A 14,064-nucleotide genomic window follows, 5' to 3' on the forward strand; every position below is an offset into this window, starting at 1 on the left:
GACATTTCACCTGCCCCTCCATCGCTACCTGGCCTATACTCTGCCATGTTCTTTTACAGCCCAACCCCCTGCAGTTGACATTCCACCTGCCCCTCCATCGCTACCTGGCCTATACTCTGCCATGTTCTTTTACAGCCCAACCCCCTGCAGTTGACATTTCACCTGCCCCTCCATCGCTACCTTGCCTGTACTCTGCCATGTTCTTTTACAGCCCAACCCCCTGCAGTTGACATTTCACCTGCCCCTCCATCGCTACCTGGCCACGTTCATGGTGCAGGCCGTCCAGTATCAGCATCAGGATCTTCTGGCAGTAGTACCTCCAGAACGCATGCTCAAGACTTTGCTCATTCACGTTCTGCAGATACAGGTAATATAGGCAGCAGATCATCTTGGTGTTATACCTATTCATTGAGAGAAGGGTCTGTCTGGCTCAATATTGTGGATAGCCAAATTTTCCTTTTTATGTCCCCCTGTCTATATTGGGGAACATATTGTTTTTGCCCTGTCTGTTGGCTTGTTTGTTGTTTTGATGGTTTGTTGGTTTGCGTCAAACTTTTACATTTGCCATAACTTTTGCAATATTGAAGATAGCAACTTCATATTTGGCATGCATGTGTATCTCAGGGAGCTGCACATTTTGAGTGGTGAAAGGTCAAGGTCATCTTTCAAGGTGAAAGGTCAAATATATGGGTCAAAATTGCTCATTTAATATACACTATAACTTCGTTTTGCAATATTGATGATAGCAACTTCATATATGGCATGCACATGTATCTCATGGAGCTGCACATTTTGAGTGGTGAAAGGTCAAGGTCAAGATTATCCTTCAAGGTCATGGGTCAAAATCGCTAATTTAATTTACACTATAACTTAGTAACAACTTCTCATATGCATGGAGCTGCACATTTTGAGTGGTGAAAGGTCAAGGTCATCCTTCAAGATCAAAGTCAAATATATGGGGGGGGGGGCATAGTGTTTCACAAACACACCTTGTTTGTGTCTGAATTCTTATTATTTTTGAAAATTATGGGTGATTAAGAAGCCAAACAGGAACTTATCTATCCAATTTCTTTATTTGTAGCCATTGGATAATTTGGCAATAGGTAGAGTAAGCCCTGAAATGGATCAATTGTAGTCAATCTGCCGGTTGGTAGGTTTGTATGTTGGTCTGTCGGTTTGTCCACATAAATGGAAATTTCTGGAGCAAATAAGGTTCACGTTCTGGAAGGATTACATTAAAACGTACATTGTGATCAACACATTTTTTCTTTAAACCGAGCTTACCAAGCATTTTGGTTTCAAGAGTCTTGTTTGTAACAATGTTCGAGGTTATTTATATAAATTACTTCTTTTATATCTAGAAATCTGGTACATTAAGTTAAATTGTGTTTTATGTGGATTTTTATGCCCCCTTTTGAAGAAAAGGAGGTATATAGTTTTCGCACTGTCCGTCAGTCTGTCTGTCTGTCTGTCTGTCTGTCAGTCTGTCACACTTTTCCTGTCCGCTCTCTAATTCAAATAGTTTTCATCCGATCTTTACCAACGTCAGAAGTTGTATCTAGACAATATCGAGGTCAAGTTGGAATATGGGTCATGCCAGGTCAAAAACTAGGTCACAGGGTCACTTAGTGCATTTCAAGGATTTAGCATGGTGTCAGCTCTCTAATTGAAGTAGTTTTCATCTGATCTTTACCAAACTTGGTCAGAAGTAGTACCAAGACAATATCTAGGTCAAGTTCGAATATGGGTCATGCCGGGTCAAAAACTAGGTTACAGGGTCACTTAGTGCATTTCAAGGATTTAGCATGGTGTCCGCTCTCTAATTGAAGTAGTTTTCATCTGATCTTTACCAAACTTGGTCAGAAGTTGTATCAAGACAATATCTAGGTCAAGTTCGAATATGGGTCATGCCGGGTCAAAAACTAGGTCACGGGGTCACTTAGTGCATTTCAAGGATTTAGCATGGTGTCCGCTCTCTAGTTTATGTGGCTTTCTGATTTATTTTGATATTCTAAAACATTTTTATACTTCCAAAGGAGGGCATATAGTGATCGGACTGTCTCTCCGTCTGTCCGTCACACTTTGCATTTAGATTTCGCAAAAATGCTTATAACTTCTATGTCGCTTCAGACAGCAATTTCATATTTGGCATGCATGTGTATATGGACAAGGCCTTTCCATAGGCAAACAAATTTTGACCCCTGTGACCTTGACCTTGAACTTAGAGTCCGCGTTAAGGTTTTGAAATCTGCGTTTAGGTTTCGAAAAAAGCTCATAACTTCTACCAAGCGTGTATAGGGGGCATAAGTCATCCTATGGTGACAGCTCTTGTTTTGTTGTTGGAAAAGTAAGGTATATTTTATTGTATTTAAATGGTGTTGATTTATTTCAAACAATTTTTATTGATAAATTTAAAATAAGTTATCACCTGTTTCTTGCAGCACAGATAGCAGTTTCCTTTATGTTGATTGTTCTGTTGTCTATACCAATATTGTAACAAATTTAACCCTAACAGTGCTGGAACCTAATTTTAAAGGCCTTTGCAAACAGTTTGGATCCAAATGAGATGCCACAGAGCGTGGCCTCTCATCTGGATCCAAACTGTTTGCTATTCTGATGGTATTCTTTGAAAAAAATCTAAGAAAATGCTAATATTAGAAATTCAGCAGACGACATTTTAACAGATGACAAATTACCCAGCATGCAAAGGGTTAAATTGAGCCTTGCTCTGTGAAAAGGGGGTTTATTGCATGTTCATAAATGTCTCCCCAGGTTAGGCTTTGCAGTCCCCACAGGCTTATCAGGAACATCAACTTTCTGCCTTATTTATGGTAATAAGAGACTTCCTTTATAACTAAATTATCATAAAAACGGTGTCTTCCTGCTGAGATCTACAGCAACATGTGGGTGTGTTATGACCTCCAGATCAAAGGTCAACCCATGACCTAGGTCATAAATTAATTTAATTGATTTTAATTAAGCAAGTAATTGCCCCACAGGTAGCCACAGCTGAGATCTACAGCAACATGTGGGTGCGTAACGGCCTCCAGATCAAAGGTCAACCCATGACCTACGTCCAGTGCCACTTCTGCTACTCGATGGTGGACGCTGACATTTACCTTATGCAGGTCAGAGTTTGTGTCTTATCCAGTGGCCTAAATAAGGCCCCTTTATTCAAGAAAATTTCTTCAAATCATTCTTTTATTCCCTTATTTTAATATTTATCTCATGCAGGTCAGTGCTTTTTTAGCTCACCTGAGCACAACGTGCTCATGGTGAGCTTTTGTGATTGCTTTTTGTCCGTCGTTCGTTGTCCGTTGTGCATTGTGCGGCGTCAACATTTGCCTTGTTAACTCTCTAGAGGCCACATTTATTGTCCAATCTTTATGAAATTTGGTCAGAAGATTGGTTTTAATGATATCTTGACTGAGTTCGAAAATGGTTACGTTTGCTTGAAAAACATGGCTGCCAAGGGGCGGGGCATTTTTTCTTATATGGCTATAGTAAAATCTTGTTAACACTCTAGAGGCCACATTTATTGTCTGATCTTCATAAAACTTGGTCAGAAGATTCATCCCAATAATATCTTGGATGAGTTCGAAAATGATGACGGTTTGTTGAAAAACATGGCCCCCAGGGGAGGGGCGTTTTTACTTATATGGCTATAGTAAAACCTTATTAATACTCTAGAGGCCACATTTATTTTCAGATATATTCGTGAAACTTGGTCAGAAGTTTTTTCCCAATAATATCTTGTTATCTCAGGTGAGCGACTTTGGGCCTTTCAGGCCCTCTTGTTTTCTTTACCACTGACCTTAATTAGTACCTCTATTCAATAAAATTTATTTAAAAAAGGTTGCTTTTATTTTAAAATTTTAATTTTACCTTTTGATGGAAGCAGACATTTACCTCATGCAGGCCAGTGCATTTTCTCTTTACTCAAGGCCTAATATAGACCCCTTTCTTAAAGAATTTGCCTTTAAATCATGCTTTTTGTTCCAAACATATAATTTTACCTTTGCAAATGTCTGACTGTTTCAATGAATTTTTGCTTCATTATTACCGTAATAACTCTATGTTTTCGGACACCCGTTTTTTAGCAAAAATAATGAAATTATTTTTTGTGACTCTTAATTTTCAGACACACGAGTTTTTGTCCATAATTTATGTCTCTAAGTTTTCGGACAGTATATTTTACAGCGCTATTTTACCAAATTTCGGTCCTGTTTTCGATATCTAATGACACTTCGATCATGGGCTTTTACAACCAAATTAACATCATAAAACATAGCAGGCAACAGACCATTACATTTGTGTTACTGTGAAACCATTATTATTCGTCCGACATTAATTTTCGCCTTTTTCGTCCTTCGACCGATGGACGAATTCAAGATCCTAACGAACAATCATGTCCCATATTTGAAACAAATAAGACTGAATTACCGTAGGCATGAGGCATTTAAATCAAGCGTAATCCACGCATATACACAGGGCTCGAAATTAACACTCGCACACTCGCAAAATGCGAGAAAAAAAGATTGCAAGGTAAGTTATAAGCCACTAGTTTTTCTTGCAAATAAAGAAATAGTGAAAAAAACGAGTTATATTGCTTAATGCGTTCGACGGCATGAACGCTAAACCGTAGGTCAATTTTTTGAAGGTCCGAATACCCATATGCGGAAGCGCGCACCTTGTTTGTTGACTGGTATACTTATAATACAGATACACAGATGGTATTGATACAAAGAACATGAAACAGTCGACTATTCACACTCAAGTTAAATCCGGTTTTGACACAAAGGGGTGTTCATTATACAGTGTACTGACAACTGACATTACCTGTAAAACGCGAATGCAATAAGGCTGCATCGAATGCGTCGACTTCGTTTAGGTATAATAGTGTTGATTAGCGCTAATTGTTAACAACTTTATTACCCATTGTGTGTATTGTGTTTTTCAGGGGTGTTGCAGATTTTACAGCCTACACGCGGCGAATCCGGATTAAAGACAATACTATTAAACGCAATTAAAGTATGACGATGTGTGATCAACACCTGACTGAAATATATTCTGCGCTTTGTTACAAATTAATAAAGAACATTTTGATCTTTCCCCAGCACGATTTTTTCGCAACCGCGTATTACATGTATTACAAACAAATCGGACGTTGTTTTTTTTTCAAAACCAGAAATGGACGAATTTAAGAGCGGACGAAATCGTCATTTTTATGAAAAGGGCGAAATTTTGTGCCGACGAAAATAAATGGTTTCACAGTATTGGGTAAATAACCTTGTAAACCAGTATTAAACAATGGTTTTGCCTGATAGCATAAGCGTTATGACAATTACCAGGGGTAGTGCCAATTAACAGTTCAATAATCTACCGCAATGGTACTACCATAGTACCATTGTACTACATGTACTACCCTTTCTCAGTAAAATAACTGATAAATAATAAACGCTTCAAAGTGTAATGCACCCTATTGCAAGTTTTATGAACAATGGAAGGTGTTAGACTACAACTATCGGAAAGGAACAAACACAGAATTCATAGTTTGCTTTTTTATTGCATTAATTACAGGTTCATACTAGCGAGTATCGGTACATTACATGCTCATCTTTGAACTCGTTGTTCAGAGTACAACCTTGTAGTAACTTTCTGTCAAATAAATTAAGCATTTAAAATTATTTAAAATGCAGTGAAAACATATATAACTGTAATTGGCTCACCTGATTGCTCAGGTGAGCTTTTGTGACCGGTCTCGGTCGAGTTCGCAACTGGGTCGTGCCGTGTCAAAAACTAGGCTACTAGGTCAACAAAAAGAAAAAAACTTGTAAACACTGTAGAAGTCACATTTCATGCCAAATCTTCATGTAACTTTGTCAAAATGTTTGTCTTTATGATATGTGGGTTGAGTTCAAAAGTGGTTCCGGTCCGGATAAAAAACATGGCCGCCAGTGGGCGGGGCAATTTTGCTTATTTGGCTTTAGAGAAACCTTGTAAACACTCTGGAAGTCACAATTTTTGCCCAATCATCATGAAAGTTGGTCAAAACATTGGTTTTATTGATTTCTCGGTTCAAAAATGATCCAGATCGGTGATAAAACATGGCCGCCAGTGGGCGGGGCAATTTTCTCTATATGTATATAGTGAAAACATGTCAACAGTCTGGAAGTCACATTTTTGGCCCAATTTTCATGAAATTTTGTCAGAACTTTTGTTTCCTAGATACGTGAGTTAAGTTTGAAAATGGTTCCGGTCTGTTGAAAAACATGGTTGCCAGGGGGACGTGGCAGTTTTCCTTATATTTATATAGTAAAATGGCTTGCAAAAAATCATGAATTAAGGTTTTGTAACATGTGTAACAACTCTTCTAAATATTGCATTTAAGAATAGAGTAGTTACTCCCCTTTGATTATTAATGTTTTCATAATAATACAGTGTAGTTGTGTTTCTTTTATGTGTTAATTGTTATTTGAGGTTGGATGTTTTTATGCCTCCTTTCGAAGAAAAGGGGCATATAGTGATCGGACTGTCCGTCCGTCTGTCTGTCTGTCCGTCTGTCAGTCTTTCCGTCACACTTTGCATTTAGGTTTCCAAAAATGCTCATAACTTCTATGTCCCTTGAGATATAACCTTCATATTTGGTATGCATGTGTTAATGGACAAGGCCTTTCCTTACACACACATTTTTTTAGCCCTGTGACCTTGACCTTGAACTTAGGGTCCGCATTTAGGTTTCAAAATCTGCGTTTAGGTTTCGAAAAATGCTCATAACTTCTGGGTCCCTTGAGATATAACCTTCATATTTGGTATGCATGTGTATATGGACAAGGCCTTTCCATACGCACCAATTTTTTTACCCCTGTGACCTTGACCTTGAACTTCGGGTCCACGTTTAGGTTTCAAAATCTGCGTTTAGGTTTCCAAAAATGCTATAACTTCTATCAAAGCGTTTATAGGGGGCATATGTCATCCTATGGTGACAGCTCTTGTTTTTAGCTCACCTGATTGCTCAGATGAACTTTTGTGACTGGTCTTTGTCGTTCGTCCACATTTGTTCGTAAACACTCTAGAGGCCGCATTTATTGTCCGATCTTCATGAAACTTGGTCAGAAGATTTGTCCCAATGAAATCTCGATCGAGTGTGAAACTGGGTCATGTTGGGTCAAAAACTAGGTCACTAGGTCAAAAAAAAGAAAAAGCTTGTAAACACTGTAGAAGTCACATTTAATGCCCAATCTTCATGAAACTTTGTCTATATGTCTCAGTTAATGACATGTTGGTTGAGTTCAAAAGTGGTTCCGGTCCATTGAAAACATGGCTGCCAGTGGGCGGTGCAGTTTTCCTTATATGGCTATAGAGAAACCTTGTAAACACTCTAGAAGTCACAATTTTTGCCCAATCATCATGAAAGTTAATCAAAACATTGGTTTTATTGATATGTCGGACAAGTTCGAAATTGGTCCAGATCGGTGAAAAAACATGGCCACTAGTGGGCGTGGCAATTTTCTCTATATGTATATAGTGAAAACATGTCAACAGTCTAGAAGTCACATTTTTGGCCCAATTTTCATGAAATTTAGTCAGAACTTTTGTTTCCTAGATACGTGAGTTAAGTTTGAAAATGGTTCCGGTCTGTTGAAAAACATGGTTGCCAGGGGGACGTGGCAGTTTTCCTTATATTTATATAGTAAAAAGGCTTGAATCATGAATCTTGAATTAAGGTCATGTAACATGTGAGACAACTCTTCTAAATATTGCATTGAAGAATACAGTAGTTACTCCCCTTTGATTATTAATGTTTTCATAATAATTAAGTGTAGTTGTGTTTCATTTATGTGTTAATTGTTATTCGAGGTTGGATGTTTTTATGCCCCCTTTCGAAGAAAAGGGGGGATATAGTGATCGGACTGTCCATCTGTCCGTCTGTCTGTCTGTCCGTCTTTCCATCACACATTGCATTTAGGTTTCCAAAAATGCTCATAACTTCTATGTCCCTTGAGATATAACCTTCATATTTGGTATGCTAGTGTATATGAACAAAGCCTTTCCACACGCACACAATTTTTTACCCCTGTAACCTTAACTTTGAAGTTAGGGTCCGTGTTTAGGTTTCTAAATCTGCCTTTAGGTTTCGAAAAATGCTTGTAATTTCTATGTCCCTTGAGATATAACCTTCATATTTGGTATGCATGTTTATATGGACAAGGCCTTTCCATACGTACACAAATTTTTTACCCCTGTGACCTTGACCTTGAACTTCAGGTCCGCGTTTAGGTTTCAAAATCTGCGTTTAGGATTCGAAAAATGCTATAACTTCTATCAAAGCGTTTATAGGGGGCATATGTCATCCTATGGTGACAGCTCTTGTTTTTAGCTCACCTGATTGCTCAGGTGAGCTTTTGTGACTGGTCTTTGGACGTCGTCAGTCCGTCCACATTTGTTCGTAAACACTCTAGAGTGTTTACGAACAAATGTGGACGGACTGACGACACATTTATCGTCCACATTTATCGTCCGATCATCATGAAACTTGGTCAGATGATTTGACCCAATGAAATCTCGATGGAGTTTGAAACTGGGTCATGTTGGGTCAAAAACTAGGTCACTAAGTCAAAAAAAAGAAAAAGCTTGTAAACACTGTAGAAGTCACATTTAATGCCCAATCTTCATGTAACTTTGTCTATATGTCTGTATTAATGATATGTTGGTTGAGCTCAAAAGTGGTTCCGGTCCATTGAAAAACATGGCCGCCAGTGGGCGGGGCAGTTTTCCTTATATGGCTATAGAGAAACCTTGTAAACACTCTAGAAGTCACAATTTTTGCCCAATCATCATGAAAGTTAATCAAAACATTGGTTTTATTGATATGTCAGACGAGGTCGAAAATGGTCCAGATCTGTGAAAAAACATGGCGCCAGTGGGCGGGCAATTTTTCTCTATATGTATATAGTGAAAACATGTGAACTCTCTAGAAGTCACATTTTTTGCCCAATTTTCATGAAATTTGGTCAGAACATTTGTTTCCTTGATACGAGAGTTGAGTTAGAAAATGGTTTCCGTTCAGTTGAATAACATGGCTGCGGGGGGGGGGGGACACAATTTTTTTAAATTATTTTTTAGTGTTCGAAAACATAGCGTAATTACTGTACCCTTAATGGAATGCTAGGTCCTTTCACCCATTTACAAGAAGTTGCAAATAACTTGGTTCTTTTGTAGGTGTGTGCTTGTAGACTGGATCCAGACTATTTCGTTCAGACTGTGATAGACAGGTAAATTTTGAATTACCAAGTTACTGTTTTTGGTTGTTTGTAGAAAAAATAATGCAAAGAATCTTTAACAAATGAATAAATAATGCAAAGAATCTTTGACAATTTTTTTATGTTATGAGAAATAAGTGGTTTTACATTAGTGACTGGGTCTAATTTAATCCCATTACTAAATTTGACATTACAGACTGGTACTCATTTAATCCCATTTTCAGATTTTACAATCCAGACTGGTTCAAAATTAATCATATTTGCAGGCTTCACATTACACACTTGTTCTCATTTAATCTCTTTTCCAGGTTTCTCATTAGTTACTTGTCCTCATTTAATCCGGTTTCCAGGTTTTACAATCCAGACAGGTTCTCATTACAGATATATCCAGGTTTCACTTGTTCTCGTTTAAGTCAATTTTTTTAGGTTTCATATTTCAGACTTATTCTCGTTCAATCCCATTTCCAAGTTTCACATGGCTGAATTTTTATGTCCCCCAGTCTATACTATGGGACATAGTGTTTTTGCCCAGTCTGTTTGTTGGTTTGCGTCAAACTTTAACATTGGCCATAACTTTTGCAATATTGAAGGTAGCAACTTTATATTTGGCATGCATGAGTATCTCATGGAGCTGCACATTTTGAGTGGTGAAAAGGAAAGGTCAAGGCCATCCTTCAAGGTCAAATGTCAAATATATGGGGGGGGGGGACATAGTGTTTCACAAACACATCTTGTTTATCATGTAATCCCATTTGCATGTTACACATAAGTGACTAGTTCTCATAAAATTCCACAAACAGGATTTACATAACTGACTGAATTTCATTGAAAACCATTTGCCAGATTAACAGAATGCTTCTCATTTATTTTCATTTGCCAGTTCCACATTTTAGACTTTTTCTCATTAACCCATTCTTAGGTGTCATATTACGGACTGGTTTTCACTTTATCCCATTTCTAGGTTTCTTTTTATTGACTGGTTCTTATTAAATCCCATTTTCAGGTTTTGACATTATCAACTAGTCATTAAATCCCATTTCCCAGTGTTCACATCAGTGACTGGTTCTCATTTTATCCCATTTCTAGTCATCACATTACAGACTGGTTCTCATTAAATCCCATTTCAATGTTTCACTTTAGCGACTGGTTCACATTTGATCCATTTCTAGGTTTACCATTTCAGACTTTTTATGCCCCCCTTCGAAGAAGAGGGGGTATATTGTTTTGCTCATGTCTGTCGGTCGGTCGGTCCGTCCATCCACCAGATGGTTTCCAGATGATAACTCAAGAACGCTTAGGCGTAGGATCATAAAACTTCATAGGTACATTGATCATGACTGGCAGATGACCCCTATTGATTTTCAGGTCACTAGGTTAAAGTTTTGCAATATCCAAAATAGTAAAATGGTTTCTTGATGATAACTCAAGAATGCTTAGGCCTAGGATCATGAAACTTCATAGGTACATTGATCATGACTGGCAGATGACCCCTATTGAATTTCAGGTCACTAGGTCAAAGGTCAAGGTCACAGTGACTGGAAATAGAACAATGTTTTCCGGATGATAACTCAAGAATGCTTACGCCTAGGATCACGAAACTTCATAGGTACATTGATCATGACTGGCAAATGAACCCCATTGATTTTCAGGTCACAAGGTCAAAGGTCAAGGTCACAGTGAATTGAAACAGTAAAATGGTTTCCGGATGATAACTCAACAATGCTTACGCCTGATTCATGAAACTTCATAGGAACATTAATCATGACTGGCAGATGACCCCTATTGATTTTCAGGTCACTCCGTCAAAGGTTAAGGTCACAGTGAATCATTAATTGTGTTTGTCCAAAACTTTAACCTTGGTTAAAGTTTTGCAATATCTAAAATGGTTTCCGGATGATAACTCGAGAATGCTTACGCCTAGGATCATGAAACTTCACAGGTACACTTATCATGACTGGCAGATGACCCCTATTGATTTTCAGGTCACTGTCAAAGGTCAAGGTCACAGTGACTCCAAACAGTAAAATGGTTTCCTGATGATAACTCAAGAATAATAAGGCCTAGGATCATGAAACTTCATAGGTACATTGATCATGACTGGCAGATGGGGCTATTGATTTTCAGGTCACTAGGTCAAAGGTCAAGGTCACAGTGACTAGAAATATTAAAATGGTTTCCGGATGATAACTCAAGAATGCTTATGCTTAGGATCATGAAACTTCATAGGTACATTGATCATGACTGGCAAATGACCCCTATTGATTTTCAGGTCACTAGGTCAAAGGTCAAGGTCACAGTGACTCGAAACATTAAAATGGTTTCCGGATGATAACTCAAGAATGCTTATGCCTAGGATCATGAAACTTCGTAGGTACATTGATCATGACTGGCAGATGACCCCTATTGATTTTCAGGTCACTAGGTCATAGGTCAAGGTCACAGTGATTCATTAATTGTGTTTGTCCAAAACTTTAACCTTGGTTAAAGTTTTGCAATATCTAAAATGGTTTCCGGATGATAACTCAAGAATGCTTACGCCTAGGATCATGAAACTTCATAGGTAAATTGGTCATTACTGGCAGATGAACCCTATTGATTTTCAGGTCACTGTCAAAGGTCAAGGTCACAGTGACTTGAAACATAAAATGGTTTCCTGATGATAACTCAGGAATAATAAGGCCTAGGATCATGAAACTTCATAGGTACATTGATCATGACTGGCAGATGACCTCTATTGATTTTCAGGTCACTAGGTCAAAGATTAAGGTCACAGTGACAAAAAACATATTCACACAATGGCTGCCACTACAACTGACAGCCCTTATGGGGGGGGGGGGGCATGCATGTTTTACAAACAGCCCTTGTTCAATTTTAATTCCATTTGCAGGCTTTCACATTGCAGATTTGTTCTCAATTTATCCTATATCCAGGTTTCACATAAGCGACAGGTTCTCATTTAAGCCCATTTCCAGGTTTCACATAAGCGACTGGTTCTATTAAATTCAATTTGCAGGTTTCACATTACAGCCTAGTTCCCATTTTTCCCATTTGTAGGTTTCACATTAGTGACTGGTTGTCATTCAATCCAGAACCTGGGGCCAGGATCTACAAAATGGAAAAGGAACAAGAATTGGCCATTGTTGAGGGTGTTTTGCAATTTTTTACCATGCTGCTGCATATACGGACATATTTAGGTGAATATTTATTTCGTAACAACTGACTGCTGCGTATAATTTCCCTTTTCATACACCGCTGAAAAGAAACAGTGGGCATTAATAAAACACAGACTACTGTAGCATGGTATTATGCCTCCCATGGGCCTTTTTTCATCTCTTTGGCTCCTGAACCCTCATGTTTAGCAAAATTTTTAAGTGCAAAAGTCAAATTATTATACCAGCCTTGTTGTTTGTGTCGGAGCCATTCTCTGAGCTAGGTTAGCCCTTTGCATGCTGGGAAATTTGTCGTCTGCTAAAATGTTGTCTGCTAAATTTCTAAAATTAGCATTTTCTTCGATTTTTTTTTTCAAAAAAAACTATCAGAATAGCAAACAGTTTGGATCCTGATGAGACGCCACGTTTTGTGGCGTCTCATCTGGATCCAATATGTTTGCAAAGGCCTTCAAAATCTGGTTCCAGTGTTCAAAAGTTTAAAGATTTTCGTTAAGCGAGTTTCACAAGAATGGCTTAAGGGAGCCCATTAAATTAAGAAATAATCGACGGGTAACCGTTGGTTATTGCGGTAATAACCAACGGTATGGAGTTCCGATGCATAGGAATTAAACCACAAGGGCGTAGCCCAAGTGGTTTAAAAACAAGCATTGGAACGACATACCGTTGGTTATTACCGCAATAACCAACGGTTACCTGTCGATTATTTCGATTCTAACACGATTTCATTAATAAGTTATCCGCGATTTAAAGGTTATAAATGAGAATTATATTAACTGAACGTCCTCCACTTTTCCGCGAAAATGTGACGTCACCACAACAATTGGAATCAAATGACGTCGTCTTCATTCATAAACAGTGCGCGGACAATCAAAGTGACGTCACTTTAAACAACCGTTGGTATATCGGGGTAATAACCAACAGTAGTTTTTCTTCTTTGTATATAGAAAACAAGTCACGTGCCGTGGTAGAATCTTTATTATCTGTAATTCCAAAATGTAAATGAGCCTATTGGACATATTTGATTACTCTAGTTTAATATTATATTGAAATTAGTATTATACATACTGATAAGGGCCTTTTAACACTTGTTTTTTTTTGCATATAAGCTATAAAGTGAGGTTACACCTCAAACAACTTATATATTTGCATCAAACATTTCTATGTTTCACATTACGGACATTCTTCTCCCTCTCTTTCAGGCATGGAAGACAAGGAGCTGACACGTCTAGAGATGGCCACCTTGCTGTTTGTGGCCGACCGCCAGCACAGCCAGCTCATGGACCTGGTATAAGCATTAAAGACAACATTTTGTAGTTAGGCTAGTATGCATGTTCATAAAAAAAAGCGTGTAAATTTAATTGCGTACATAAAATAAATTATCAACTTAACACCAATATATGAGAAATAAGCTTATCCATGAACCAGATCAGGGCCTTACACACTTGCGTTATAAAGCAATAGCAAAATTTGAACATACAATATCTTTAAAAAAATGGTGATTTATTTTATTTGTGGTCCAAACAAATACATAAAATGTACAGTAATGGGATGATGAAACATTTATTTCTACATTATTTGTATTGGCTTCTATAGGGTGAAGTATATGTTAACAATTCAGATGCCTGAGAAAT

The 14,064-nt window shown here is 37.9% G+C and overlaps 1 protein-coding gene across 1 annotated transcript in view; it reads left to right on the plus strand.

Annotated features, from left to right (window-relative positions):
* The window catches only part of LOC127869056 (E3 ubiquitin-protein ligase UBR3-like), a 107,228-nt gene that overhangs the window by 29,357 nt on the left and 63,807 nt on the right, over positions 1-14,064 (plus strand). The window contains exons 10-15 of the mRNA XM_052411325.1: positions 212-367; positions 3,000-3,128; positions 9,223-9,275; positions 12,318-12,457; positions 13,633-13,718; positions 14,052-14,064. The exon at positions 14,052-14,064 is cut by the window's right edge and continues 120 nt beyond it. Coding sequence (XP_052267285.1) covers positions 212-367; positions 3,000-3,128; positions 9,223-9,275; positions 12,318-12,457; positions 13,633-13,718; positions 14,052-14,064 — 577 coding nt within the window. The remainder of the gene's footprint in view (positions 1-211; positions 368-2,999; positions 3,129-9,222; positions 9,276-12,317; positions 12,458-13,632; positions 13,719-14,051) is intronic.

Source organism: Dreissena polymorpha, chromosome 2 (assembly GCF_020536995.1).
Source record: "Dreissena polymorpha isolate Duluth1 chromosome 2, UMN_Dpol_1.0, whole genome shotgun sequence".
Taxonomy (NCBI): Eukaryota; Metazoa; Mollusca; class Bivalvia; order Myida; family Dreissenidae; genus Dreissena; species Dreissena polymorpha.